Source organism: Cnephaeus nilssonii (genome assembly GCF_951640355.1).
Source record: "Cnephaeus nilssonii genome assembly, chromosome: 21".
Taxonomy (NCBI): Eukaryota; Metazoa; Chordata; class Mammalia; order Chiroptera; family Vespertilionidae; genus Cnephaeus; species Cnephaeus nilssonii.
The window spans coordinates 35,494,351-35,521,685 of record NC_137092.1 but is presented as its reverse complement, the minus strand read 5'-3'; the positions used below and the strand labels follow the sequence as shown (position 1 = coordinate 35,521,685).

Genomic DNA, 27,335 nt, shown 5'->3' with positions numbered 1-27,335 from the left:
TGTTTACTGCCAAGGAGCCGTAGTTCTTGGGCAAACCTTGAGCAGTCACAGGGTAACGGGGACACTGGTGGATCTGCTTGCATCTCACGTTTCTGACCGGAGGACTGTCCTCTGGAGAGTATTTAATAAGGAAATTGAGGGGATCTGGTAAGTGCCATGTTGGTCTGGTCTTTCCAAAAAGTCCCAAGGTCAGGTCACCCTCACCACACTTCACTGATGGGTCCTCCCTCAACACAGAAAGTGTGTCTTCATGGATGTTATCCAATACCGAGGAGCTGTTTGATAGGGAAGAATTTTCTGTGGCTCTAGATTCCAGAGAGCAGATTATTTCTATATGGTTTATGTCTTCCAACCACCCTTTGAAATTCATAACATCCTGTTCCAATACGAACACACTATAGCAGCTTTGTCAGGGCTAATCAGGGCTTACCAAACAGTTTATTCAATAACTCCTAAATTGCAGATATTAACAAACAGTTGTCATTTATGTAACTTGAGCAGTAACACACAACCTACACGTATAATCCTGCCTTCAAATAATTTAGTTTGAATGCAAAACTAGGGCATTTTGAGGGAGGCGACCTTGAATTGTAGATTCAAGGTTTTGAATCTACAAAAACAACCCTCAGACTGAATTGATTTGGGGGGATGTGTGTGATCCTTGCACAGGGGCCATGCTCATCTCGGGAGCGTCCCAATTTTAGTATACGTGCTGCTGAAGCAAACACCTGAACTGATTTCTGAAGACGGTTCAGCCTCAGGCATTCTGGGTCAGATTTCATTTCTGAATACCTCGGGGAAATCTATCTACAATGATTGTACGCTGCGTTTTACTGAGAATCTCCAAGGTGTGGAAGAACATGAAACTCAAATACCAGAGTTGTTATCTCTATGGCCTTGGGGGACTATCTGAAAATTAATAGCGTGTGTCAGCCAGCCTGTGCCAGCCAGCCTGTGCTTGCTCAGGGCCCTCCAAGCTGACCATCGTATTGGATGAAGCCCCATTCTTGCCTGAAAAATCCTACACAAAGATATGATGGGTTGTCTTGCAACTGAGGCTTCTAATGGAGTTATCTGTAATTCTCAGTTGCACCACTCTCCCCAGATTTGCAGCCATCACAAAGATCCTAACCAAACTGCAGCTGGTCAATAAAGCTGGATGCAGCTCTCTAAGAAAGTCTTGGAACCAAACCACAATGCCCCTTTGAGGTTTCTTAATGATCCTGACCCTCAGCAAACTCAAGTTTAATCTGACCATTTCAGTTTTGAGGTTTCCATTTAGCAAAAGGTCAGGGCACCAAGGCCAGCGAAGAAAGGAGAAAAGGGCAGAAGGAAGCCTAGGTTACATGGGGAAGCACGCATGCACGCAATAATGAGAAGTTGGTGAAATGTCTGCAGTAACTATGCAACTGTTTTGTCTGTGTGTTGTCAGAAAATGTATCATCACCCTGGCTCTATTATATAAAAGTCTCCTCTAGTTCTTTTAAAGGGTAAAGCTGTGCCCTAACTGGTTTGACTCAGTGGATAGAGCGTCGGCCTGTGGACTGAAGGGTCCCAGGTCGATTCTGATCAAGGGCATGTAACCCCAGTAGGAGGTGTGCAGGAGGCAGCTGATCGATGTTTCTCTCCCATTGATGTTTCTAGCTCTCTATCCCTCTCCATTCCTCTCTGTAAAAATCAATAAAATACATTTAAGAAATAAAAAATAAAGGGTAAAGCTTTTAAAATAGTTGTGTCTACTTAAGGTTGACCAACTCAAGTGCCTAATAATGTAGAAATAAAAATCCAGTTTGAAGCACCCAGCTATTCCAAGATATAGGTTCTAGCCTTTAATGAGGTTGGTGCCTCATTTAACCTTGTCAGCAAAGTGAGTGGAAACAAACTTCCAATAGGCCCCTGATAATGGTTTCTATTCTTTTTAGAAGGAGCTTTGAAATGCTGATTTGTACCAGTACTAAAATATGTAGTCCACATATAGTTCAAAGTATCCCTGAAAACTGTATTCAGTATTTTGAAACGTTTAATGAATAAAGACCCATTTCTTTAAGGTTGAGTAAACTTGCCAACATTTTGATTCTGACTCTCTCAGACCTTTCTGAAGCACAGCTGAGAACCCACTGCTGTCACACTCTGCAAACGCCAGCAGCACCTCACCGGTGCCTCTGACAGAAACCCAGTTTGGCGAATGTCAGAGACATTTAGTTACTGCCAGTGACCACACCAACTAAACGTAAAAGTTGAAATCACTATATCACAGAGAGAAAACTTAATGGTTTATTTACCATACATTTACTATCACAAAGCAAATGATTAATTACAGGCAGCTTTTGAAGGAGCTAGGAGACTGTGTCCTAGAATATTTCAATTAATTCACTATGTTTGGCCAACTTTTAAATCACCCTGAAGCATTTCCAATCCCTGGGCCAGAAAAATCTACTTACACCTTAAACTGTGTCTTCTGTAGTAGAAGTGTGCAAGAAGTGGGTTATAAAAGAATCAATTTTGCCCTAGCCTGTTTGGCTCGGTGGGTAGAGCGTCGTCCTGCGGACTGAAGGGTCCCGGGTTCGATTCTGGTCAAGGACATGTACCTTGGTTGTGGGCACATCCCCAGTGGGGGCTGTGCAGGAGGCAGCTGATCAACACTTCTCTCTCATTGATGTTTCTAACTTTCTATCTCTCTCCCTTCCTCTCTGTAAAAAATCAATAAAATATATTTTTTTTAAAAGAATCAATTTTATTTAATGAGTCAATTACTAATCTGCGATCTTTATTGACGATACCCATATAACTCTTTTAGGCTATTTAAAAATATACAGACAGAGCCTTTGATGGATTGAATGTGGAGGTGATAACTATCAGTGAAGCACCATAAATGTTGGGAAAAGTGGGGGTTCTCAGCGGTAAGGTGTTGGGCTGTGAAAAAGTGGGGATGTTCAGTGATAAGCTGTTGGGCAGTAAAAACTGAAGTCTAGCTCATTTGAGGCAGAATACTCAAAATGAGAGTAACCGGGCCTGCTTCGGCTTCTCTGCAGAAGAGAAGTCGTGTGCACAATGATGAACTGACTGAAGGTGTAAGCAAGGAATTCCATCTCACATCCCAGTGCATCTCATCATCACATATTCATTACAATTGTAAAGCAAGGTGGGGGGGAGTAGGCCTGAATATAGCCAATATTTTATCATTGGGGCGCTGAGTCTACTGACCTAGCCGCCAAAAACTGAGAGTACTGTATTAACTAAAGTAATGCTTTGTGCATAAAACAAAAAGTTTCTAAAACCCAACAATGTTTGAATAGAAATGGATTCTAATTTGATGACTAGTTTCCAAACAAGAGACCAAAGCTTAGAGTCACAAATATTTGATAGAAAATTGCAACTGTTCTCCCATCCCCTAATAAAAATTCCTCAATCATATAAAAGTGAGAAAACTCAGTAAGTTTCAAAAGGCTTAGGTGTTAAGAAGCTACAAAGATACTGTGGTTTCTGTCTTTTTGGTAATCTCTTGTTTGAAAAACAAAACAACTCATCTTCTTTTTTTATTATGACAGTACTACGAACAACTTAATTACTGCTTCTAGACTACTGGCAGAGAGACAGAGAGAGAGTAAGAGTGAGAGAGAAAGAGCAAGAGAGAGAGAGAGAGAGAGGGGGGCCACAGTTAAATAATCATGGGCTATATAAAGCAAGCTTATAGTTCTGGTTATCTGCATGGCTCTTTCATTTGAGACAAAACAAACATCTAAGAGCAAATACAGATGAAGAAATGAATTAAACTAGGGGTTGTTTCCCCTTTTTGAGTCATGAATTCCAATAGGAAATCTAATTAAAGGTATGGGCATCTTCCCCACACAGATATTCACACAATATTCTGAATTCACATAATATCAAGGGAATGCAGACCCTTAAAACCTATTTAGGGACCCAAGTTAAGAGCCACGAAATTAAGCCAAATCTGTTTGAGCCTGCCCTTGTTGGAAGCTTAAAACTCAGAGAAAATCTGCCACTTGGAAAAAGGAGGAAGGAAGAAAAAATGCTGCAGGTACACGGAGTCAAGGGCTGTACAAAGCAAGGCCACAAAGCAAGCCAGACAGCGCTCCCAATGTGTCCTTACCTGTCAAGGGCTGGCTGAGTTCCGCCTGCACTTTACCCTTCGCTGATCCTTCCAGAGGTAAACCTCTGTCCCCTTTGTAGAGTTTCGGTTTAAATGGAGAATCTTTCTCTTTACCTTTTGATCCTTTAGGCCGGCCTGCTTGCTTCTTCTTGGATTTGCCATCCCCCTTCACACCCAGTAGTGGATGGACTTCTGTAAAAGGACAGACAGGCATGGAAAGGAATCCGTCCACCACCAGCCCCATCACCCCAACTAAGCACATGGCATGCCACCTATCCAGGAGCAAAGGATGTTGCCCTTATGTCCCAGATCCACTAATACAAAGAGAAAAATTTGCTTTATTATTTAAAAAACTATAAAAAGAATGGTCATTGAGAAATAGTTGCTTGGCCAAAGGGCACATATAGCCTATGTGGTTTGCACCAAGCCACAGCAGTTCTAAATGGAAAAAGTAGCTGAAAGACACACTGACACTGTACACACCAAGGCAGAACAGGAGTACACACAACCATAATATCATGTGAGAACAGAGAGAAAATGGGCTTTGGAACTAGAGTCCCAGGCAAGAATCCTGACTCAACCACGTGATCATTAAGGCTCCCAGAGTCAGACTGCGAAAAGTATGTAGGAGGAAAGAAGACTGTCCATGTCCGACTAGTACTCTACCACCTAATAAACTCTTCAGGGGCGGGTGGCAGCAGCGATGGAGACGGTGGCACGGTGAAACAAACTCAGAGCCAGATGTCAGAAGACTTACAATGTGTCATGACATCTTAGGCAAAGTACAGAGGGCAGAATCTCCCCATTTGAAAGAGAAGTGAAAGCACATGAAATCATTACAAAGTTGTAAAGACTCTGGGGAAATTCCTTTAAGGGAAAATCACTGAAACAGGAAATTGCCAGATTGTACGAAGAGTAAAAAGTGGGGTCTATCAGGCAACAGAAAGAGGCGGCTCTTACCATCATTTGGAACTCCTTGAAGTTCTATATTGGTTGTTTTGGGTTTCTTCTTAGGTGGCTGGGACCCATCTGCTGAAGACTGCCTCTTCTTTTCTGAACTAGCCCCTTCGTCTATCAAGGAAGTTTGGACTGCATCCGGTGGGGGGCCATAAGGATTTTCTTCTGGGTCTTCTACCTCAGGGGCAATGGGTAAATATAATAGAGCCTTTGAATCTTCCAGTTCTTCATCACTATTTGGAATAAGATCAGAGAAGGGATTGGAAAAAAAGAGGAGACAGTTGCTTAAACCAATAACCCTTCCTCTAGGACAGAATCACCTCTAAGGATCTGGAATTCTAAGAAAGCCAGCATGAAAGAAAGGAAATCAGACAGCATGATTAATAAAATCAGTAGTAAAAAGCCCTGGCTGGTTTGGCTCACTGGATAGAGCGTCAGCCTGGGAACTGAAAGGTCCCAGGTTCAATTCTGCTCAAGGGCATATGCCTGGGTTGTGGGTTCGATCCCCAGTGGTGGACTTGCAGGAGGCAGCCAATCCATGATTCTCTCTCATCATGGATGTTTCTATCTCTCTCCCTCTTCCTTCCTCTCTGAAATCAATAAAAATATATATTTAAAAAAGTAAAATAAAAAATAAAATAAAATCAGTAGTAAAATTAAATGGCATAAATGAATTATTTCGGTTTAAGATTTTTCTATCGGGGAGAAAGGAAAGGATTTCGTGTACACAAAAGCAGCTATCTCTTGGGGCTAATAAGCACATGGGACTGAAGGACCAGCCACGGGGAACTGAAGAGGAGGAGTGTCCCGAGGCCTACCCACCAAGGTGGCTCACCTGCTACAGAAAGCAGCAATAGGGTCCACACTGGTGACATCCACTTCTTCATCCTCAGCAGCATCAGCCCCTGCAGGACAGATACACAGCAGAGGTGTGAAAAGTGCAAAACTGCTTTTCACTCGTGGCTCAATGATTTTCATAAATGGAAATTCAGAAGAAACCAAGGAGGAGAAGCAAACAGTTCATTTATTTAATCATTCAACAAGTATGTGCTAATTGCCACCATGTGCTAGGCATGGGGACTACAGTGAAACCGAGAAACTTGGGAACAGTTCTTCAGTAAAAGCCTCATAGTCTAATTGGGAAGACAGACATTAACAGATTATTTCAATTCAACATAGTAAGTGCTACAGTAAAGATATGTTGAATTCAATTCAACATAGTAAGTGCTACAGTAAAGGCTTCACAGAACACAACTCGGTAATATCAATACAGTCCAGCACATGCTGCACTCCCGGTGGTCCTGCTAACACACATGAGGTATGCAAGTTCCCTACTATTACAAAATAGGGACCTAATTCCAGCACCATCAAGGTGATCTGTGGCATTAGTTATTCACTGACAGTGCCAACTGGGCAGAATAAGCATTCACACACTGAAACCCCCACTAGATATAAAGCCCTGTGTTAGACACCATGGGGATAAAAAGTCAAATCTTTATTCTCAAGGAGTTTCCTACCTGGAAGTTCAGAAGATAGAGAAAAATATCAATGATCACGATCATAACAGAATGCCTATCAGACCTAGCACTATACTAAGTGCTTCAGGTGAAGTACCTCATCCATTCCCCACAACCCTAAAAGGCAGGCTCTATTATCACCACTCTTATACGCACAAGGACACTCAGGTTTAAGGAATATGTAGTTTTCCCAATACAATATGACTCCAGAGCCTGAGCTCTTTACCTTCACTTTACTGACAAAGGAGAGACAACACATGATACAGCTGAGACTCAGCATGTGTGGGAGCTTTGCTAAGTGCTACAGGTAAATCCTCAATTAACCATCTGTAATTAATCAGGAAATGCAAAGTGAAATGTTAAGAGAGCTGGTGAATCCTAGTAATAATGCCCACGTAAGCCCTTAGTCAATTAAAAAAAGGTGACATTTTAGACTAAATGATGAAGTAAACTTTCAACACAAATTAAGGATGAATACTAAATAAAACAATCAGTTTTCTTTTGAGAAATACTATCTGCAATGAAGAAATATTACCTGTCTGCTCCGGCTCACTCTTATCTTCATCTTCAATATCAAACTCTGATTCCCTTTCCTCGTACTCTACATTTTCATCCAACTCTTTGAAGTCTGGTGCAAAGGCACTCCAATTTTCCTACACCACAAACAGAGTGCATAACCGTCTGAGAAAGCAACAGTCTGTGCTCTAGCCATTAATCACATAAGTGAAAGATTTAAACATGAAAGCAACTTAGAATTCGGAGATCAAATTTGATGGATAATGAAAATCGGAGATCTATAGGTTTTACTATATTAAGGTAATTCCTACCTTGAACATTCCAAGTTATTATTAACTGTAGTTCTTTCATTTAAAAAAAAAACCCTGCCATCTTTAATCTTTTTAAGATGTAAAATCAACTCCAATTCCCACTTACTCTTCTTCATTGAAGCAATAATCCAAAACCCAAACCTCCACCCCAAACTTCCTCGGTACTGCCCTAAAGGGCAAATAAGGCAAAATGACCAGAGTTCTACACACTTTCTAGGCTGCTAATTAACCATTCTCCAAGGTGTTAACAAATATTGCTTTATAACCCAAAAAGTGCAGTAAGTAAAGAAAATTCTAGGGTCCAACATCTTCAAATCTTTCATATATTATTAGACTGATTATGAGTACATCGATTATAAATATAATGAAAGGTGTTTAAAATAAAACCAAGATATAAAACAGAAACTGAGCTGAAAAAAAAGAAACGCAAAAGAATAATCTATTTCAGATAAAGAAACAGAAAAATGTAGCAGAAAGTCCACTAGACTTCTCGCTGAAAACAACTAGTAAATTGGCTATCGCCCAAGACCATCCCATCAAAATAAGGCAAATCTAGATGCACTGAACCTATTTAATTAGGTTACAAGATTCATATGCAAGCCCAGCTGGTGTGGCTCAGTGGTTGAGCATCGACCTATGAACCAGGAGGTCAGGGTTCTAGTCCCAGTCAGGATGCATGCCTGCATTGCTGGCTCGATCCCCAGTAGGGGGGTGTGCAGGAGGCAGCCAATCAATGACTCTCTCATCATTGATGTTTCCATATCTCCCTCTTCCTTCCTCTCTGAAATCAATCAATAAATAAAAATAATCATATGCAAAAAAGTAAATAAGGTAATTTTTAGTGTACTATTTGTAAAATTCTTTGATAAAAAAAGGGTTTCTAGTTTCAAAGTAATTATACCAGAAAAATACTTACTACTTGATTTTGCGCCCAGATAGATACCACTCCACTAGAAATAGATGCTATGATGGGTCGAACAGGATGCCACTAAATTTAATGAAGGAAAGAAAAATCAGTTCTAAGAAGGAATCCACGGTTGTCAGTGTTACAGAAGTAACAACAGCAACCTCTCATTCTACTCACAGCCACATCCAACAGGAGCTCTCCCCTTGTCCCGTGGAGAATCTTCACCAGGTTGCCTATGCTCTTCTCCCAAATGTACAGGGCGTGCTGCCGGGCTGACCCTGCCACTATGTATTCCCCATCCCCAGAGAAGCAGCATTTCTTCCATGGGGTCCTAAAGGACAAAGAAAGCACCCAAGGAAAACTAGAACCCGAGCCCAGGTTATGACTCAGCACACGTTCTTCTAGGTTCTGCTACCCACCTATTGACCAAGTCCTGTAACTTCTGCATAGGTTCAGGCTCTCCATCTCTCCCACAGGTTAAGATTTCCCTGCCATCATAAACTCGGATTATTCGATCTGCCGTGTTAATTAAAAAGCAACTGCAGAAAGGAGAAAAATCACAAGTCAGGAATCTGTTTCCGTTAACATTTTCTATTACAACCTGTTACTTAGAACAGTACCATAAAACAACTAATAAATTGGGGAGAAACTGAGTAAAGACCTAAGTAATATACTCAAATACTTATGCATCTACTTGTCACATTCCAAACCAAAATTTAATTTGAAGTGAAGATATATTATATACCTCCTGTGTATGCTTGAACCCTGCATGTGCAAACTAACAAACCAATCATCAGTACTGACTGAAATCCAAGACCTGTAAATTGAAACCAGCTTGAATTCCCAGGAATACAGTTAGATGTATATAAATACTTCATTTCTCTGGCCTATTTTATTCACAATATATTCTTCTTAATGAGTTCATAAACTATTTCAATTTAAAATGTTCCTTTTGTTTCTTACTATTAATAACTTTAGAAATTTGTCTAAAATATATTATTGCACACCCTCCTTCCAGACTCTACTGACAAACCTTTTCTTTTTTTTCTTTTTTTTAATATATTTTATTGATTTTTCACAGAGAGAAAGGGAGAGGGATAGAGAGTTAGAAACATCGATGGGAGAGAAACATCGATCAGCTGCCTCCTGCACACCTCCCACAGGGGATGTGCCTGCAACCAAGGTACATGCCCTTGACTGGAATCGAACCCGGGACCTTTCAGTCCGCAGGCTGACGCTCTATCCACTGAGCCAAACCAGTCAGGGCCAAACCTTTTCTTAATCGAAGAGAATTTTGAACATGAATGTCCCCTAAGCATGTATGGTGTTCCTACATGAAATAGGATGACTGTTACCTCTTTTATTGACAACCTGTTTCTTCTTGTCTCTGTTGATATGTCTACTTCTAGCTAGATAACCAAACTTACCAGAAAAACATTGGAAATTAAAGGGGTAAACAGGTTGGTTTTATGTGAATAAAGTATATGTTCAGTTACTCTGTGAATTCTGTGACATCTATTCTAATTATAGTAATAGCTAATCTTTACCCAGTGCTAACCACATGCCAGGCATTGGTTCCAGCGCATATCACTCAGATATCCTTTCTGTAAAGGAACTGCCTGATAACCTCCTGGTAAAGAAGATGTAAATGCTGGTTCAATGCAGTAAAATTAAGAACCAGATATTGAAAGTTTCTAATAACCATTTTTAAAAGTATTTTTTATTGATTTCAGAGAGGAAGGGAGAGGGAGAGAGAGATAGAAACCTCAATGATGAGAGAATCATTGATCGGCTGCCTCCTGCATGCCTCCCAATGGGGGTCAAACACACAACCCAGGCATGTGCCCTGACCAGGAATCAAACCGTGACCTCTTAGTTAATAGGTTGATGCTCAATCACTGAACCACGCCGGCCGGGCTCTAATAACCATTTTTAAAGTAAACTTTTACAAAATTTTAAGTATAATATACACAAAAAGTGTGAATCAATGTATTTTTGCATTCCACTCAATTAAAACTGTCCCTAACAAGACAAGGTCTCACCTCCCCTTCCGGGCAAACTCTATTGACTTAATGGCTGTGGTATTGCTGGTTCCAGTTGTTACTCTGAAGGAAGCAACAAGATCTTGAGAATCTGTTTTTAAGACCAAAATCTAAAGTTTAAAAAAAAAAGTTAAAAGTAAGTAGTCAAGTAACTTACAGTAATTGGATCTGGCTTCTGTTTCTAAAACTGAGAGAGACTAGGTAAAAATATATAAACATCTTTATTCCCATGTATTCAACTTGATTAACTGGTATTGCCTTTTACCTCTTCAAATAAAGGACAATGTCTTAATCTATTCTTAAAAGAGAATGTTTGGTGTTAATCACAATGATCAAAAAGTGGAAGCAACCCAAGTATTCATCAACAGATGAATGAATAAACAAAATGTGCATACATACAATGGGATATTATTCAGCCTTGAAAAGGATGGAAATTCTGGCACATGCTGAGCATGGCTAAATCTTAAGGATATTATGCTAAATGAAATAAGCCAGTCACAAAAAGACAAATACTGTATGAGTCCATTTATATGAGGTACCTAGAGTAGCCAAATTCACCGAATGATAGTGACCAGGGGCTGGAGGGAGAGGTAGGGATGTGGGAGCAGGGAGTAGGGAGTTATTATTTTATACACTTAATGGTTAAGGTGCTAAATTTTATGTTGTATGTACTTTATATGTTTTTTTACTGCAATTTTAAAAAATTGTCACTTTCTAAAGTAGCAATGGAATTATACTAGCCCATGTGCCCTAGTTTTTTAAAAAAAATTCAAGAAGCCTAATAGAACTACAAACTCTAAGCTTAAAAGGTACCTTAGCACTCATCTAACCTGACTTCTACAAAACGACAGGTTAAGCTAGCCTGAATTATACAATATTTACAGAACTAAGTATTTTCACCAGCAATAATGTGACTTTTAAATTTTGTAATTTAGAAATGATCCTTCCTTAGTAGCACCCAGTAAAGGCCCTTCCATCTTTTTCTAGGCCACATAATCTCTGACCACTCTAAATCCAAAGAACAGAAATTATTAAGCATGAGAGAAAAATAAGCAATATGTGTGGGAGGCATGCTTAGAGTAGGGGTAAAAGAAATTTCAAAGGAAGTAGCATAAGCACACACAAAATGAGCCAAAGCACAGGATGACTGAGGGGTATTTTGCTGGCTTCTAGGCTTACCTTGCCTTTTGCATTTCCTGTATAGATATATTCCCCTCGCCTATCAAAAGATGCAACCACGTTCAAGTCCGAGTCATCGTCTACCGGTAGAACAACATGTTTGGAATCTGAAAGGGTCAACATGACAGGAGCAGATTTCATGGGACACACGAGAACCTTGTTCCTGTTTAAAAATATGAATAGTACATTGGCTGTTGCTTTAGTATCAGAAGGTTGATACCCTCACCTACTCTTCTAGCCCAAACAAACTGAATACGTATAGTGAAAGCCTAAAATCTAACTGTGTAATGACAAGAAATGACTGAATAAAGTTATGGAATCCTACCTTGACAAAATAAAATGTAATCACTAAAAATAAAAATGTAGCAAACTAGTAAAATATGTATAAAATTAAGTAAAATATTGATTAAAACCATGTAAAAAAATAGTATTTATGGACACGTAACATGCATATCTACACTTTGTGAGCGATAAAGCTTTATATAACAGCCTTTATACGTAAAGAGAACTTGACTAAAGAGAACCCAGAGAATGTCTGGGTAACGGAATGATTAGGTCATTCTTTCTTTAATGCAGTTTAATACTGAATGATTTCTTCTACTAAAGAAATCCAAAAATGGGGAGGGGGAAGGGCAGGTCAAGGACTAGTTATTATACTTATTCCTATCTTTGTCCATTTCCAAAGTCCTATGTTTGGCCAGCATTTCACTATATAACACTCTCCTTAAAATATATTTAGTAGAGCCAACCTAGACAGGAAGACTTTTTTTATGTGGAAGGTCTAGGGATGTGTGAATTTGCTGCCCAAAACCTTAAACTGAAATTGTCATAAGCCTGGAGCTAATCCATATAAAATTAGACCCCACCCCAGGAAGAACAGCTCAGATTGAACATACTGATCTCTTGGATGATACTGGACTTTTAAGATGGGTGAAGGGAACCGAAACCTCTGGTCGCAGTCTCCTGAGAGAACATCCCACTGTGACACTATGTTATCAGTGGAAGCACTCACGAGCTTATGGCCATCTCGACTCCAGCTGAGAAGGGAAAAAGAGTAACTTAGCACATGTTTTAAGGTAAAGTACATCATACCACTCTTACGGACAAAAACGCTTAAGTCACAATATTTCTTTTTTTAAAACATATACTCAATATTTCTTTTTTTAAAACATACAACAAGCTCTCCCAACTAAGCAATAAATAAGAATGTTTTCATGACATTTTCATATCTAGTAACAGAAGCACTTAACAATTCAAGATAACACTACAAGTGGCTCTGTGAAAAAACATGCATATATTAGTCTACAATCAGCGAGCCCTTAAGTGCTGATTTAACAAAAAACAGGTTATTTTCTTAGGGGTGGAGAGGGAGTATCTGAGCTTTCTGATTGCTCCTGCAGTAAAACCCTCAGAGCTTAAACAAATAATAAAGATAAGTATCTGTTATTTAAAATAATTAAGAAAGGAATGAATTACTCCTGCTAACTACGGCTAAGCACCTGGACATTATATATAAACAAACAGAAAAAGACTCTGAAAGACAGAGAGAAGACAACTGGCTAGAGACTGCAGGACAGAGAAATGACATAACAGTTCACTGGGTGTTCTTTTTGCCTCCCATGTCCCAGACCAAGTGATGGAGAAGCCAACAACACAGTGATACCAATGGACACACACAAAGGCTGGAGAAGAGCCTGCTTTCTTTGACCAAAGGACCAGGAAAGGACAAACAGAGGGACAGAAACGTTTAGACGACAGGCACTTTACTCCAGCAACCACCACGGGAAACACGGCAACCCCAGTCAGCAAGGTGTAAATAGAGTCTAGACTTCCACATTGCCCAGTTTACAGCAAAGCACCCTTCCCTCCTAGCTGGTGCCAGAAAAGTTCCGCCGGAAAAGCCAAACTTTCACGTGGTAATGAGGATCTCAGCCACAGAATTAGTGCAGACCAGGTGGGGAACAGGAACAAAGCACTTCGAGCCTTCCCAGGCAGGACAGGATCAGCCTCGGAGGCCCAGTGGGGAGCCTGAATTTCCAATCTCACCCAGCATACTGCAGCCAAATGAGAAATTTGGACTTCTAACCCATCTGGCAATAACAAGATGGTACCCTCCCTTCCCATTGTGCAGTATCAGAGGAGGCCTGCTAAAACACAAGATTTAAATAATAAATAAGCTCTACATCCTTACAACACAACAAAACACAACACCTAAAATGCCCAAGTTTCAAATGAAAATCATATCAATCCAAGAACAAAGGAAATTTCAACTTGAATGAGAAAAGTCAATCAACAGATGCTAACACAGAGATAACATAGATTTAGAATTATCTGACAAGGATTTAAATGCAGCCATCATAAAAATGCTTCAATAAGAAACTGCAAACATGCTTGAAATAAATGGGGGGAAAAACAAACACGAAAAGTCTCAGCAAAGAAACAGAAGATACAAAGAAGTACTGAAATGGGAACTTTATAATTGAAAATTATAACTAAAATTTAAAAACCAGCTTGGCTGGCATGGCTCAGTGGTTGAGCATCAACCTATGAACCAGGAGGTCACAGTTCGAACCCCAGTCAGGGCACATACAAGAATCAACCAATGAGTGCATAAATAAGTGGAATGACAAACTGATCTTTCTCTCTCTCTTTCTGTCATCAATAAGTAACAAATTTAAAAAAAAACCACACGCTCAGAGATGGGTTCAGCAGCCAATGAAGAAGAAAGAGGAAAGAATCAGTAGCTAAAATTTAAAAATTGCAATTTGAATAACAGGAAGAAAACAAATGGGAAAAAATGAACAGAACCTCACAGACCTGTGGGACTATAGTAAAGATCTAAAGCCATATTATCAGAGTCCTGGAAGGAGAGAAAAAAGAGTAGGGGTTCAAAGTATTTGAAGAAATAATGCTGAAAATTTCCCAAACTTGGCAAGATTATATAACCTACAGATTCAAGAAACAGAATAGACTTCAAACAGGATGAGCTCAAAGAAATTTACTCTAAGACACAGAGACAAACTTCTGAAACTAAAGACAACGAAAAGAGTCTTTTTTTCCCCCTCATTCAGCAAAAAGGATTTATTGGGGCTGGGGGAAGACTGCAATCCAGAATGTGCAGCCAAGGCCAGCCAGGTGGAGGTTTCTGCCCAGAGGAAAATGGAAGTTCAAAGAAAAAAGTCTTAAAAGCATTAAGACAGAAATGACACCTTACCTATATGGAACAATTCACATGATAGCGGATTTCTCATCAGAAACCATGAAGGTCAGAAGGAAGTGACACATTTTTTAAGGGCTTAAAGAAAAGAACGGTCAATCCAAATTCAATATTCAGTGAAAATATCCTTCAGGAACAAAGAGGTAAATCAAGACATTTATCACGAGCAGACCTACCCTAAAAGAATAGCTCAAGGAAGTTCTCTAAACAAAAAGGAAATGATAAAAAAAAGAAATTAGAACATGAAGAAGAAAGAACAAAGAGTAAAAATATCAGTAAATAGAGACTTTTTTTCCTTCTTGAGCTTTGACATATGAAGCAAAAATCAAAATACTATCTTATGTGGGTCTCAAAATATAGAGGAAATATTTAAGACAATTATAAACAAAAGAGGGTAAAGGAAGGAAAGGTTTCTTACACTTCATTTGAACTGGTAAAATGTCAACACCAGCTAATGGTGATACGTTTTATATATACAATATAATACCTAATAGCTACTAAAAAAATACTACAGGTAAATCAAAATGGAATTCTAAGAAATGTTCAAGAAACCCATAGGAAGGCAGGAAAAAGAAAACAGAACTGAAAACAGAAGGCAGAAACAAAAAAAGAAACCCCAAACCAGTACTTATCCAAATTTTAAAACAAGGATTGCTAATGAGGACTTAGCAAGCAATATATCTCCATGGTTAAGAACACAGGCTCAAGAGTCAGACTTATGCCCAGACATTACCACCTTCTGGCTGTTTGATCTTTGGCCAATCATATACCTTTCTAAACTTCAATAGCCTCACCTATAACACAGGAACAATAATAGTTACTACCCATAGGAGACTGTTGAATTAAAATCTATCCTACCTAATAATCCTACCTAATAATAGACAAATATGCAAATTGACCATACCTCGACACGCCCACAAGCCATGCCCACCATCCAATCAGAGCGAGCATGCAAATTAACCAAAACCAAGATGGCTACAGCCAGAGAGCAAGGTTTCCTAGGTAACAGAGGAAGCCAAGCTTTCCACCTGCCCTTGCCAGGCCTAAGCCTCCACTCAAGCTACAAAGTTTCAATTATAGAAGGTAAACAAATTCAAACAAATGGCAGCAGAATGGAGCTTGAGAGAGCAGGCCAGGGTTGCCGCCGGCAACAGGGGAAGCAAAGCTTTCCGCAAACACTGGCCGGGCCCACCCGCTTAAGGCAACAAAGTTTCAATTATAACCCCAACAGAAATGGCTGCTGGCCTCGGAGGGAGCCCCAGGCTTGGCTCCGCTCCAGGCTACAAAGTTTCAATTGTAGAAGGAAAATAAATTCCAGATACCAGGGCCTCCGCTTGGGTTGCCAGGGGGCGTGGCCGGCCTGCAAACCACCACAGGCCCCTCGCTCAGGCCGCCCCACGCCCCAAGGGAACCCCCACCTGATCCGGGACACCCTTCAGGGCAAACCAGCTGGCCCCCACCCCTGTACCAGGCCTCTATCCTATCTAATAAAAGAGTAATATACAGATTGATCATCACTGCAACACACAATATAGCTGCCCCCATGTGGTCAAAGATCCTGCCCCCATGTGGACACAAGATGGTCACCACAAGATGGCCAGCAGGAGAGGGCAGTTGGGAGGCACCCGGCCTGCAAGGGAGGGCAGTTGAGAAGGACCAGGCCTGCAAGGAAGGGCAGTTGGAGATGATCAACCCTGCAGGAGAGGGCAGTTAGGGGTGACCAGGCCGGCAGAGGAGGGAAGTTGGGGGCAAACAGGCTGGCAGCAGAGTAGTTAGGGGGTGATCAGGCTGGCAGGCAGAAGCGGTTAGGGGCAATCAGGAAGGCAGGCAGGCAAGCAGTTGGGAGCCAGCAGTCCTGGATTGTGAGAGGGGTCCCATATTGGAGAGGGTACAGGCTGGGCTGAGGGACAACCCCCCTCCGTGCACAAATTTTGTGCACCGGGCCTCTAGTATATATATAAAAGGCTAAGCGAGGTCAATAGGTTTGACACGCACTGTCCACCAGAGGGCAGACGCTCAACACAGGAGCTGCCAAGCAACAGCAACTTTGCAGAGTGCCCTCTCCCACTCCAGAACCCCTCGGGGGATGTCAGACTGCCAGTTTCAGCCCGATCCCCACAGTCCAAGCCAAGAGACCCTGCTCACTCCACAGACACCCTTCGAGCCCCGGTGCCGCCCTAGGTGCAGCTGGCCAGGGAGGGACCGTGGGAGGCTGGCTCCAGGGCATGTCCTGCCAGTCTCGACCAGTCCCGCCCCACCGACCATCTTCTAATTAATTTCCTTTCAATGTGCACGACCAGGCCTCTAGTATCTTAATAAAGCTGTTAAAAAATAAGTATTTACGTAAACACACAACAATAAAAAAGAAATGAAAAGCAATGGAGCTGGAAGGGACATAAGAGATCACCCAGGCTGGTGCTCTCACTTTGTATATTAGAGAAAAGTCTTGCCCCAAACCACCAGTTCATTAGTGGCCAAAACTAGACTGGGATTCAGGCCTCCCCCCAGTCCAGTGCTTAACAATACTTCTGCTGCTTCTACTTAGACAAAAGGAAATATGTTACCGCTTAGTAAATTTAGATTTGACTAGGTACTTTTTTTGGCCCCAAGTTCATTTAAAAGAAGTGCTGTGCCAAAATAAAATTTCCTAAATAGTCATCTCAGAGAGTAAGAAAGTAATCAATAGGAATTTATATTAAATCAGAATTCAACTCAAATTATCTGACAGAAAGCCGTAATAACTATACAGTTCAATGAAGAAATGGACTTGCTTTGGGTAACTAAAATTGCTGGAATCAAGAACCTGGACAAGGCTGGACTAGATGACTTCCAAGCTTCTCTCCTAACCAAGATTTATTATTTTAAATGAAACATCTTTATCACAAACATTATTACAGCTACAATCAGTAAATATCTCTTTTCAGTACTGAAATATTCTCAGACAAAGCTTTATACAAATCCATATAGTACACTAAATTTCTTATTACAAAGGAACTTGAAGGACATCATGGGTTCAAGGTCTACATCAGCTATGAGTAATTACATTACTAGTGGCTGGATTAGTAATATTAAATATTAAAATATCTACAATAAGATTGCCAATTACACAGTCACCATTCATCCCCCTGCTTTAACTCATATTAAACATAGTAATATTAAAATTCCTTACCATAAAGAACAGACTGGATGGATATGTGCACTAATTATTTTAGCAATGCCTCTTGTCAAAAAATCCCAGATGACAATTCGGCCATCATTACAGCCAACTGCAAGCAGTGTGCCCCACCTGTTAAAGGTGCAAGTCAGGGCCATGCTGATACAATCCAAAGTTCCATCAGCTTCCTAAAAATTAAAACGAACACAAGAATACAGACAATAATACCGAGGTGTGCAAATCATTTTGTAAAGGTTCTCTACTATCTATAGACACTTCTCTTGAATTTAAATCATGTTGTACACCACAATAATCTCTACGTATGTTCTTGTATCAATTAAACTAGTCAAAATGAAAAAATATTTCTAAAAGCTAACAGAATTTTTGGAAATAGGTGTGATCAATCCTTTACACTACCACTGTAACTTTGTACACACACTCTGGAGGACAGTTAGGCCAAATATAACAAGATTCATTGAAAGAGTCATCCCACTGACCCAGTAATCATATTTTTTTAATATCCCAAGAAAAATAATTTAAAACAAGAACCCTAGAACAGCCTATACGTGTAACATTAGAAAAGCCAAATAAATTATTTTACATTAATATCTAGCCATTTAAAATAATCATGGCTACAATGAAATATATTCCAAGTATTACACAAAACATTTTTACATTTAAAAAAATAAAGCACACTTATAGCATACATATTGATTTATTACTATGTAAAAGCATTGATCAAAACTAGAAAAAATCTATATACAGGTGATGGTGCTGTTTGCGATCCTTTAATCAAAGTCATTTTTAATTTAAAGGAAAATTAATTATAATATTTACATTATGGTGAGATTTCCAGCCAACTGCCTATCTGCCTCCCCCACTCAAAATTGAACATTTAGTTCCTTATTATAGCAAAAGATATATCATCACATTTAATACTTGTCAAAAAAAAAAAAAAAGGTCAAAGTGCATTTCCCACTCAAACACAAGAGCTAGTGAGTTATCATGTTCCTAAGAATCACAATACTATACTCTTACCTCTGGATAATTCTGCCCAAAGGACTCTGCAACAAAGCAAAGAAAGAGATTTGATGGAACACATGTGACATACCACAGATCCTACAGCTCATGAATGGTGTGTTGCAGTGACCTGCAAAATGTGGATGGGGAACTGAAGCCCTTTCCTATTTTCATTATCATATCAAGAGGGTACTTGCTTTTTTATCCTCGTTATTTCATGTTTATAGATGAGTTCTCCTGAGGCTATATGACCTATGATGTTGCAACAGAGTGAATGCAGAAGCAGATGTAAGAGAACTGCCAACTTCTATTTAGGAAAACTTTACAGAGATTTGTAAAAATGTAAAACAATGCCACTCTTCTCACTAAATTTTATTTTGTTGTAAAGTAACTATTTTCCATAAAAATGTGTTATTTATGTAAACATGTAATGATGTTATTATGCTTATTTTTAAATAACAAACTTTTAAAAATCAAATCAAATTATCTTAAGTCCCAACTATTCTCTAAAATCTTTGTTAACAACAGCCAACCAGCAGTGATCATTCCCCTTATTGATATCATTTAGTTTGTAACATAATCTGGCAGTTGGTTAAGCACATTAAGCAAACAACATTTTGGTACAAAAATCCCTGACTGCTTTTTCTATATTAAATTTGGTATTTAAACATTAGTAGTAATAAACATTTCAAGCTATAGATATGATACCGCCTGCTTGTCAAAAGTTTAATTTCAGCCCTAGCTGGTCTGACCCAGTGGATAGTGTCAGCCTGAAGACTGGAGGGTCCTGGGTTCAATTCCGATAAAGGGCACATGCCTGGGTTGCAGGCTGGATCCCCAGAAGAAGGTTTACAGGAGGCAATCAATGATTCTCTCTCATCATTGATGTTTCTATCTCTCTCCCTCTCCCTTCCTCTCTGAAATCAATAAAAATATATTTTTTAAAAAGTTTAATTTCAGCAGCAGCACCATCTTTGCCAGTATTTACTTAGATTTTATTACAAGGGTTTTTAAACTATACACTGAGAACTACAGGTTCAAGAAAGCTGCTTTACATATAAGGCATCCAAATAAGATTTTATTTTTAAAAAAGCCATCTGCTCTAATTTAAAAAAATAAAGAGTCTGGCCCTGGCTGGTATGGTTCTCAGTTGGTTGAACATAGTCCTGTGCACCAAAAAGGTCACCATTGCTGGATCAGTCCCTGGTCAAGGACAACAGACCGATGTTTCTCTCTCACAATGAAATTTCTTTTTTTCTCTCCCTCTTCCTCCCCCTCTCTCTCTAATTTAAAAAAAAAAGTCTGAAAACCACTTTCATTACATTTTGTCCTTTAAAAAATTTAATAGAAAACATCAAAAAAAACAGGCCCCATAGTTAAGAAAACCAAAAGAAAGATGAAACTCAAGGTACCTAATTGTCAAAAAGGGTAATTATCTTGATTTATCTAATGTGCACACATTATTATGTGACTTGCTTCTTTAACAATATATACATTTTTCCAAATCAATAATATAGCTTTATGTTCACATGGTTGAGAACAAACAAAAATTTATTTAAAAATTAAAACTAAGCCTGGCCAGCGTGGCTCAGAAGTTGAGCGTCAACCCAGGAGGTCACAGTTCGATTCCCAGTCAGGGCACATGCCCAGGTTGTGGGCTCGATCCCCAGTGTGGGGTGTGCAGGAGACAACCAATCAATGACTCTCTCTCATATTTGATGTTTCTTTCTCTCTCTCTCTCTCTCTCTCTCCCTTCCTCTCTGAAATCAATAATAATAATAATAATAACAATAACAATAATAATAATAATAATAATAATAATTTAAAACAAATTTAAAAACACAACCTAAAAATATACAGCACTCAGGAAGGAACCGAGTGTGACTTGTGCTGTGTTGGGAGGAGGGAAAGCCACACAAAAGAATCTGAGAGAGAGGATCCAGAACCCAGGACCATTTTAATGCATGATTACCCCTCAACACGTTACCTCTGATTTTGTATTTTTATGTTTTGGGGTGGGTTTCTTTTTTTTGAGGTTCATCCTGGTTAACGGGTACAATAGGAGTTTAAAGGAACACAAAGAGAAAGTGAACACAAAAAGACTAAGCTAGTTTGGGACACTTTGGTTGAAGAGTCTGAGCAAGAATGCCATCAAGCAGGGTTAGGAGGGCACAAGGCCTCTCCTCAGAATGCTCAAGACCACTTTTACATTCTCCATCCTCCCACCAGCTACCATTTTCTGTCACAATTAGACTACTTAGGCTGGTTAAAGACCATTAAGGGGAAAAAATGCCCAAAGATATGAATGCCAAAGAGAAATAAACCCAGGTCAAACCCTTTTTTTTTCTACCAGGATCCTTTTTCCAAACTGCCTTGGAGCTACAGGCCTTCCCAGCCTTCTTCCTCCCAGTCCCGTGATAGGGAATAATGTCTATTCTCTCAATCAGGAGTGAGGAACATCGGGCCTGCGGGCCATGCAAGGCCTGTGAAATCATTTGGCCTGGCCCTGCCAGGCATCAGGGGTGAATTAATTAAATGTTTGACCAAATATAGCAGGCTAATTTTTAAGTTGATCATTCTGTATGACCCATGAATGATGTTATAAATACCCAAATGACCCTTGGTAGGAAAAAGGTTCCCCACCCCTGCTCTAAAGTGCTGAACATCCCCTCCTTAAAGACTTATCATGACTCTAAAATTTCATGGCCTTTTCCTCTCAATGTTCCTATCATTTCCTACTTGCCAACCAATTCCTCCCTATTGTAGCAATTAGGTCCAGAGTAGCAGTTTGCATTCTGCTTCCTCAATCTAACAAGTGATGACGGAGTTGGTGGCATTTCTTTTAGAGAAATGCAACTTGCAGGTGTCTAGATAATTGAACCCACTACACCCACCCCAATCCAATGCCATCATTACCATAATTACCACATTTCCTAGGCTCCAGTCTTGCCTCCCTCAACACTTCATCAAGTTGCCACAATCAACTTTCTAAGCCCCAAATCTCATCATTTCACTTACTGCTAAAAAATATCCCTTGCTGAACAATATACAAAACTCCTAAGAATAATTTTTTTTAAATATTTTTATTTAATTCAGAGAGGAAGGGAGAGAGGGATAGAAACATCAGTGATGAGAGAGAATCCTCCGGCACGCCCCACACTGGGGATCGAGCCCGAAACCTGGGCACATGCCCTGACCGGGTTCGTGACCTCCAGATTCATAGGTACACGATCAACCACTGAGCAACACCGGCAGGGCCTAAGAATAATTTAAAAAAGCAATTTCAATCTGGTCTCAGCCAGTATTTTCCTATTTATCTTTAGCTAACTCTCCATCAGCACTTAGTTTAGAACCTTGTATAACCCATCCTAAGCACCAGCTATAAACTACTCACCATTTCCTGAACATATGGCACACATTTTACCACCACTGATCTCTGCGCTGGTAATTACCTCTCCAACTGTCCCTCTGGAAAAATCCTACTTCATATTTACTGTCTCGGTTAAAAGGCACTTCCTCTTGTAAAAATCATCCCCAAATTTTATTGCCAGCCCCAACAATACAGAATTAATTGTTCTTTCAGCTGGTTCCATATTATACACAGTTATCTTCTCCTAAGTCTATATATTTATCCAGGGCAAAGGCTGTGTCTTATTTCAATGTTTTTCAAACAGTAGGACCAATCCACCATAAATGGATAAATCAATTTAGTGAGCCAGAAATTCTTTAATAGGTTAGCAGATACCAGAGGACACTTAGCATTAACAAGGATTAAGTGTAATTTTGAAAAACTTAGTTATATATGTAAGTCTAAATAATGGGTTGTGATTAGAAAATACATGTTTATTGTGAGTTGTGGGAAAAGTTTGAAAAACTCATGTAACTTTGTATCTCCTGTACATACCGCCAGACACAACTCAAAGGCTCAAAAAGTGGTTGCAGATTTAGTATCTTGAGTGTCCACATTAAGAACACATTATCATTCATTTCCTAAATCTGGCCAGATATCCTTTAGCATGCTCCCACAATCACATCATTTCTGCTCCTTTCTCTTTGTCTCTGTAACACTAACTTTCCTGCTTTAAAACTCAGAGTCACCCCCATAGAGATTTGTACCTTTTGGACCCTGCCTTCTTTAATTTTATTTTAATTATTTTTGTTTTGTTAATCCTCACCCAAGGATACTTTTTTCCATTGATTTTTAGAGAGTGTGTGGGAGAGAGAGAGAGAGAGAGAGAGAGAGAGAGAGAGAGAGAGAGAGAGAGAAATATCCATGTGAGAGAGAACACAGTGGCCAGTTGCCTCCCACACACTCCAACCACTGAACCACACCAGCCAGGGTGGACAAAGCCTTCTTTTAAATTGCATAACCTTCCAATACTAACTATTCCTTCCTAAGTTTCACCCTCATGAATTTTCTGTATTTAAAACACACAACAAACAAACGAAAACAACCACCTTTCCCATGTGCTATCTCTTTGAAGGTAATAGCCTATCATCTTTCCTCTATATTTTAGTTTTTAAAACTAAGGGTCAACTCTTTCCCTCCATTTTGTCTCCCACACCTTCCTAAAATCATTGTAAGTTGGTTTCGGCTGCTCAAGTTGCTGAGGGGGCCCCAAGCTGCTTAAGGACTAAACAGAGCAACCCTTTTCCAGCTCTCGGCCTCAAATGCTCTACAATTGGCTTCTATGTATGGATAAATATGTGGAAAGCACTTAAAAATAAGCCTAGCTCGCAGTAAGTACTATATAACTGTTAGTTAATTTATTATCATCACTTATTTCTCTTCCTATCCCCTAAATATAGGTAATGTCCAAGATTCTGTCCTTGTCAGTTTTCTGCCCCTCCCACTTACTCCCTTGGTCTCATCTACTCACAAGGTTTCAATGAGCCCACCTGTAGGACGATTACAAATCCCTCTCATAGATGCTACCCTATCTCCTGAACCACAGATCCACACTCAACATGCAAAATGCTGCCTTTTACCAATATCCTTAAGTTATCAGCAATACCACTATTGGCTCCCATCATTCTTCACCCAGTCTCTTCTCCCCATCAGCACCACACCGCGATAGGCCATTGATTCTCACATTCTGTCCACTCTGCTTCCTGGATATCTCTTTTTTCTGTTTCTAGCTCAGGCCTTCTATATCACTCACCTACGTTAGCCCTGCAAACCGGTTTTACACCCTCCAAGACTCAACTAAACAATGCTGTCAGATAAATCTTAAAAAGAAATCCGGAGCTTTGTTTGAGTTACTTACCAGGTCAAAACCCTTCAATGGACCTGCCATACCTTCCTTAAAGAGCACAAACTTTCCAGCTGGGCATTCAAGAGCCTCCACAGAACTGGGGGCACCAACCAACCCCATCTCCTGACCTTCTCTTTACTCACAGTACCCACAACCTGGCCCAGCACACAAATTCTTCAGGTCTTCTCTCACTGAGGTCTTCAATCCCACATTCCTAGGAAGCACTCCTCCCTATTCCGTCATTCTACAGGCTGCCAATATTTTACCAATCTTAAATGTCCACTCAAAACTCCCAAGTCCTCCACAGGCTTTTTGTTCATGATAACCTTTCTTCCCCTGCCCCAAAGGCATTCGTCCCCTCTTCTGAATGTTCTTAGCTCTCCGTAATGACTCTTAAAGGCCTTCCTATGTTCTGGCATACCTTATGGCTATTTACATCACCTTCTTAACCTTTCTGCCTAACAAAAACCTCCTTAAAGGTAAGGACCATTTCTTTTCTTTTTCTTTTTTTTAAATCTATGACTTCTTTTTTTTTTAATATATTTTATTGATTTTTTACAGAGAGGAAGAGAGAGGGATAGAGAGTTAGAAACATCAATCAGCTGCCTCTTGCACACCCCCTACTGGGGATGTGCCCGCAACCAAGGTACATGCCCTTGACCGGAATCGAACCTGGGACCCTTGAGTCCGCAGGCCGACGCTCTATCCACTGAGCCAAACCGGTTTCGGCAGGACCATTTCTTAAGAATCTTTGTAGCCCCTTTGTACAACCAAAACCACCTTCTGATTTTTTTTTTTTAAGAGAAACATATCCATAAAGACAGCAACTCGTTTAGGAGTTCTGGAAACTCAGACATCCCTAGGCTACCATGCTAAACACATAATGAGAGCCTCCAGTTTTTAAACAACTTGGGTGAGGGGTAGGGAGGAAATGACTCAAAGAGAGGGGGACAAAAGGCAACGACGTCGGTAGTTCACACCTCAGTGTTTTACACACCGTCCCTGGCAGCTGCGGAGCTTCAATAGGAAGACAGGATAACTGGGTTCCAGTGCCAACTGTGCCATTTACTCGTTTAGTGCCTTCCAGTCGCTACCCTCTGAGCCGTTTTTGTGTGTTTTTTTTTTTCATCTGTTCAATGAGGGGTTTCAACTAGAAGATCTCCCAGTTCCCCTCCTTGGGCCTCCCGTATTTCTACAAAAAGATTTAGCCTGTCCAGACACCCCAATCCCTGACAAGTCTTCAGAGCTTCACCTCAAGCCTCCCTTTCTCCGACTCCTTCTTCTCCAGGAACTCTGGTCCTGCCTGTTCGGAGGTACTTCAGCACCTGTGGTCCTTGTCATCGCAACTAAGTCACAAACTGTCCCTATCGCTCCAAAACTACCGAGAAAGTAGCCTCTGGAAAGGCAATGCATTCCGCGTGGGCAGAAGCTGGGCATCCTCCTCCTGCTGCTGCTGCATAGCAGGAGCGCCCGGTGACCCGCAGCAGAACTAGGTACCTCAGGTTGCAGCCTGAATCCCCTCCCGCCCCGGTTCCCTCCCTTCCAGGACCAAAGGATTCTTCTCTAAGCCGCAGCCATAGCCTTTCTTACCGAGCAACTCGAGGTTCATTCCTGAGAACTCTGGACGCCTGGTCTCAGCTCCAGCGACGACGCCTTCCCCCCGCCGGCTTCTAAGACTGCGTCTAAAAGGGGGGGCGCTGCCAATAGCCCGGCGCTAGCTCCGGAGACTTTCTGGTTTAGAAGACCCTTCGGCTTCCGCTTTCTTCCCCCGCCTTCCCTGTTCGTTTCAAGTGGGCTGTCCAAATATATGCCTAACCAAAAAGAAAAACAGACTCTGTCGAAATCGTTTGATTATGATATTTATTAAGGAACAAAAATGTCTTCGACACTTAGTACTTTAAAAAACGCGAGAACTTGAGGCTGTTTCTCCCCGGGTTATGTACGTGAGCTAGAACTTTCAGGCATATAGTTAGACGACTAGTACTGCTCTGTTATGTGTTCAGCGGTGTTGTCCCGGGCGGCAGCATCAGCATCCGCAGGAAAGGTTCCGGGCAAACACGACTGACAGGAAAGCTGGAAAGGTCAGCCCCAGCGATCAAGTGTGGAGCCGAGCTGTCGTGATCAAGGCGCGTACTCACCTGTACTAGTATGTAGCTAGTTATTGTGTATCCGTCTTTACAATGTAAAGATATGCCATCGATCCCATAGAAATGTACGACAGTGTTTGTTAGGCCTTTACCTCAGGCTTTCCCAGTGTTGACTGAAAATGAATTGGAATGGGGGGGGCGGGGGGGCTGAGTACCCTGGAGCTCAGACAGGACTGTGATGAGATACCAAAGCAATTAGAGACAGTTGATGGTAACTAACGAAGAGGCAAATTCTGTATAAACAAGTTTCAACTATGGATGCTGTGGGCTATCACACACACACACAAAAAAAACTGCGTTGTAGGTTGCTGCAAAAAGCCAGATCACTTGTGTAGATTTAACGCCAGGAATCTCAGCTCCACCCTTTGGGCAATATTTTATTCTCTGTGCCTCAGTTTTCTTATATGTAAAATGGAGGTGATAGTAGTACTTACAGAATTATTGTGAAGATTAAATGAGGTAGCATATGAAGTACATAGAACAAGTGCCCCATGAATATTAGCTATTATTTACAAACTAGTGGCCCCATGAATGAATTCGTGCACATGAAAGGAAATTCATTAGAAGAAATATTTTAATATTGCTGTTTGCCCTTTCTCTATAATAGAAGTGTCAACCAAATTCATGATCGACAATGACAGATGGAAACACACGCGTGCAATTGGCGCCAGCGAGAGCTTTATATGTATTGCACATGCTCAAGTCAACTTAGCCTTTTATATATATAGAATAAACTTGTTTAATTAGACCTGCTTTAGCTAAACTTTTTCCAGCCCAGTGAAGCACCCCAACTTCTCTTTCAGGTTATTGTCAGCAACACAGTAGATATCAACACGAAGCAGATTATTATTGTAGATCACTCAGGGAGAACAAAGGGTAAAATATTTAACTGCAGCAGTGTTTGACTATATTCTGCGCAGTGAGAAAACCTGAAGTCATTTTCAAGGTCCACCATTTCTTACTTCTTTTCAGTTGGGTCAAGTTTCTAAACTCTATAAATCT

At 40.5% G+C, this 27,335-nt stretch overlaps 1 protein-coding gene across 2 annotated transcripts; it reads right to left on the bottom strand.

Annotated features, from left to right (window-relative positions):
* Positions 1-50: 50 nt before the first annotated feature.
* On the bottom strand, positions 51-25,915 carry RBBP5 (RB binding protein 5, histone lysine methyltransferase complex subunit). Of its 2 annotated transcripts, XM_079760847.1 has the most exons (13): positions 25,777-25,915; positions 18,950-18,975; positions 17,927-18,099; positions 12,437-12,577; positions 11,541-11,703; positions 10,362-10,471; positions 8,739-8,858; positions 8,497-8,650; positions 8,329-8,400; positions 7,121-7,238; positions 5,904-5,973; positions 5,072-5,301; positions 51-4,303 (listed from the first exon to the last, which is right to left on the bottom strand). In XM_079760847.1, exons 1-13 carry the CDS (start codon positions 25,793-25,795, stop codon positions 4,050-4,052), a joined length of 1,650 nt encoding a protein of 549 aa, XP_079616973.1. In that variant the 5' UTR covers positions 25,796-25,915; the 3' UTR covers positions 51-4,049. The 2 variants fall into 2 exon arrangements, with proteins under 2 accessions (XP_079616973.1, XP_079616974.1); XM_079760848.1 differs by lacking the exon at positions 18,950-18,975 and having other exon boundaries at positions 25,777-25,904.
* Between the last annotated feature and the right edge of the window lie 1,420 nt (positions 25,916-27,335).

Coding starts and splice junctions, on each gene's coding strand:
- RBBP5 (XM_079760847.1), bottom strand. Junction 12,578..17,926: donor CATCCAGTCTGTTCTTTATG/GTAAGGAATTTT, acceptor TTCCCTTCTCAG/CTGGAGTCGAGATGGCCATA. Junction 7,239..8,328: donor TCTGGGCGCAAAATCAAGTA/GTAAGTATTTTT, acceptor TTTGTGGTGTAG/GAAAATTGGAGTGCCTTTGC.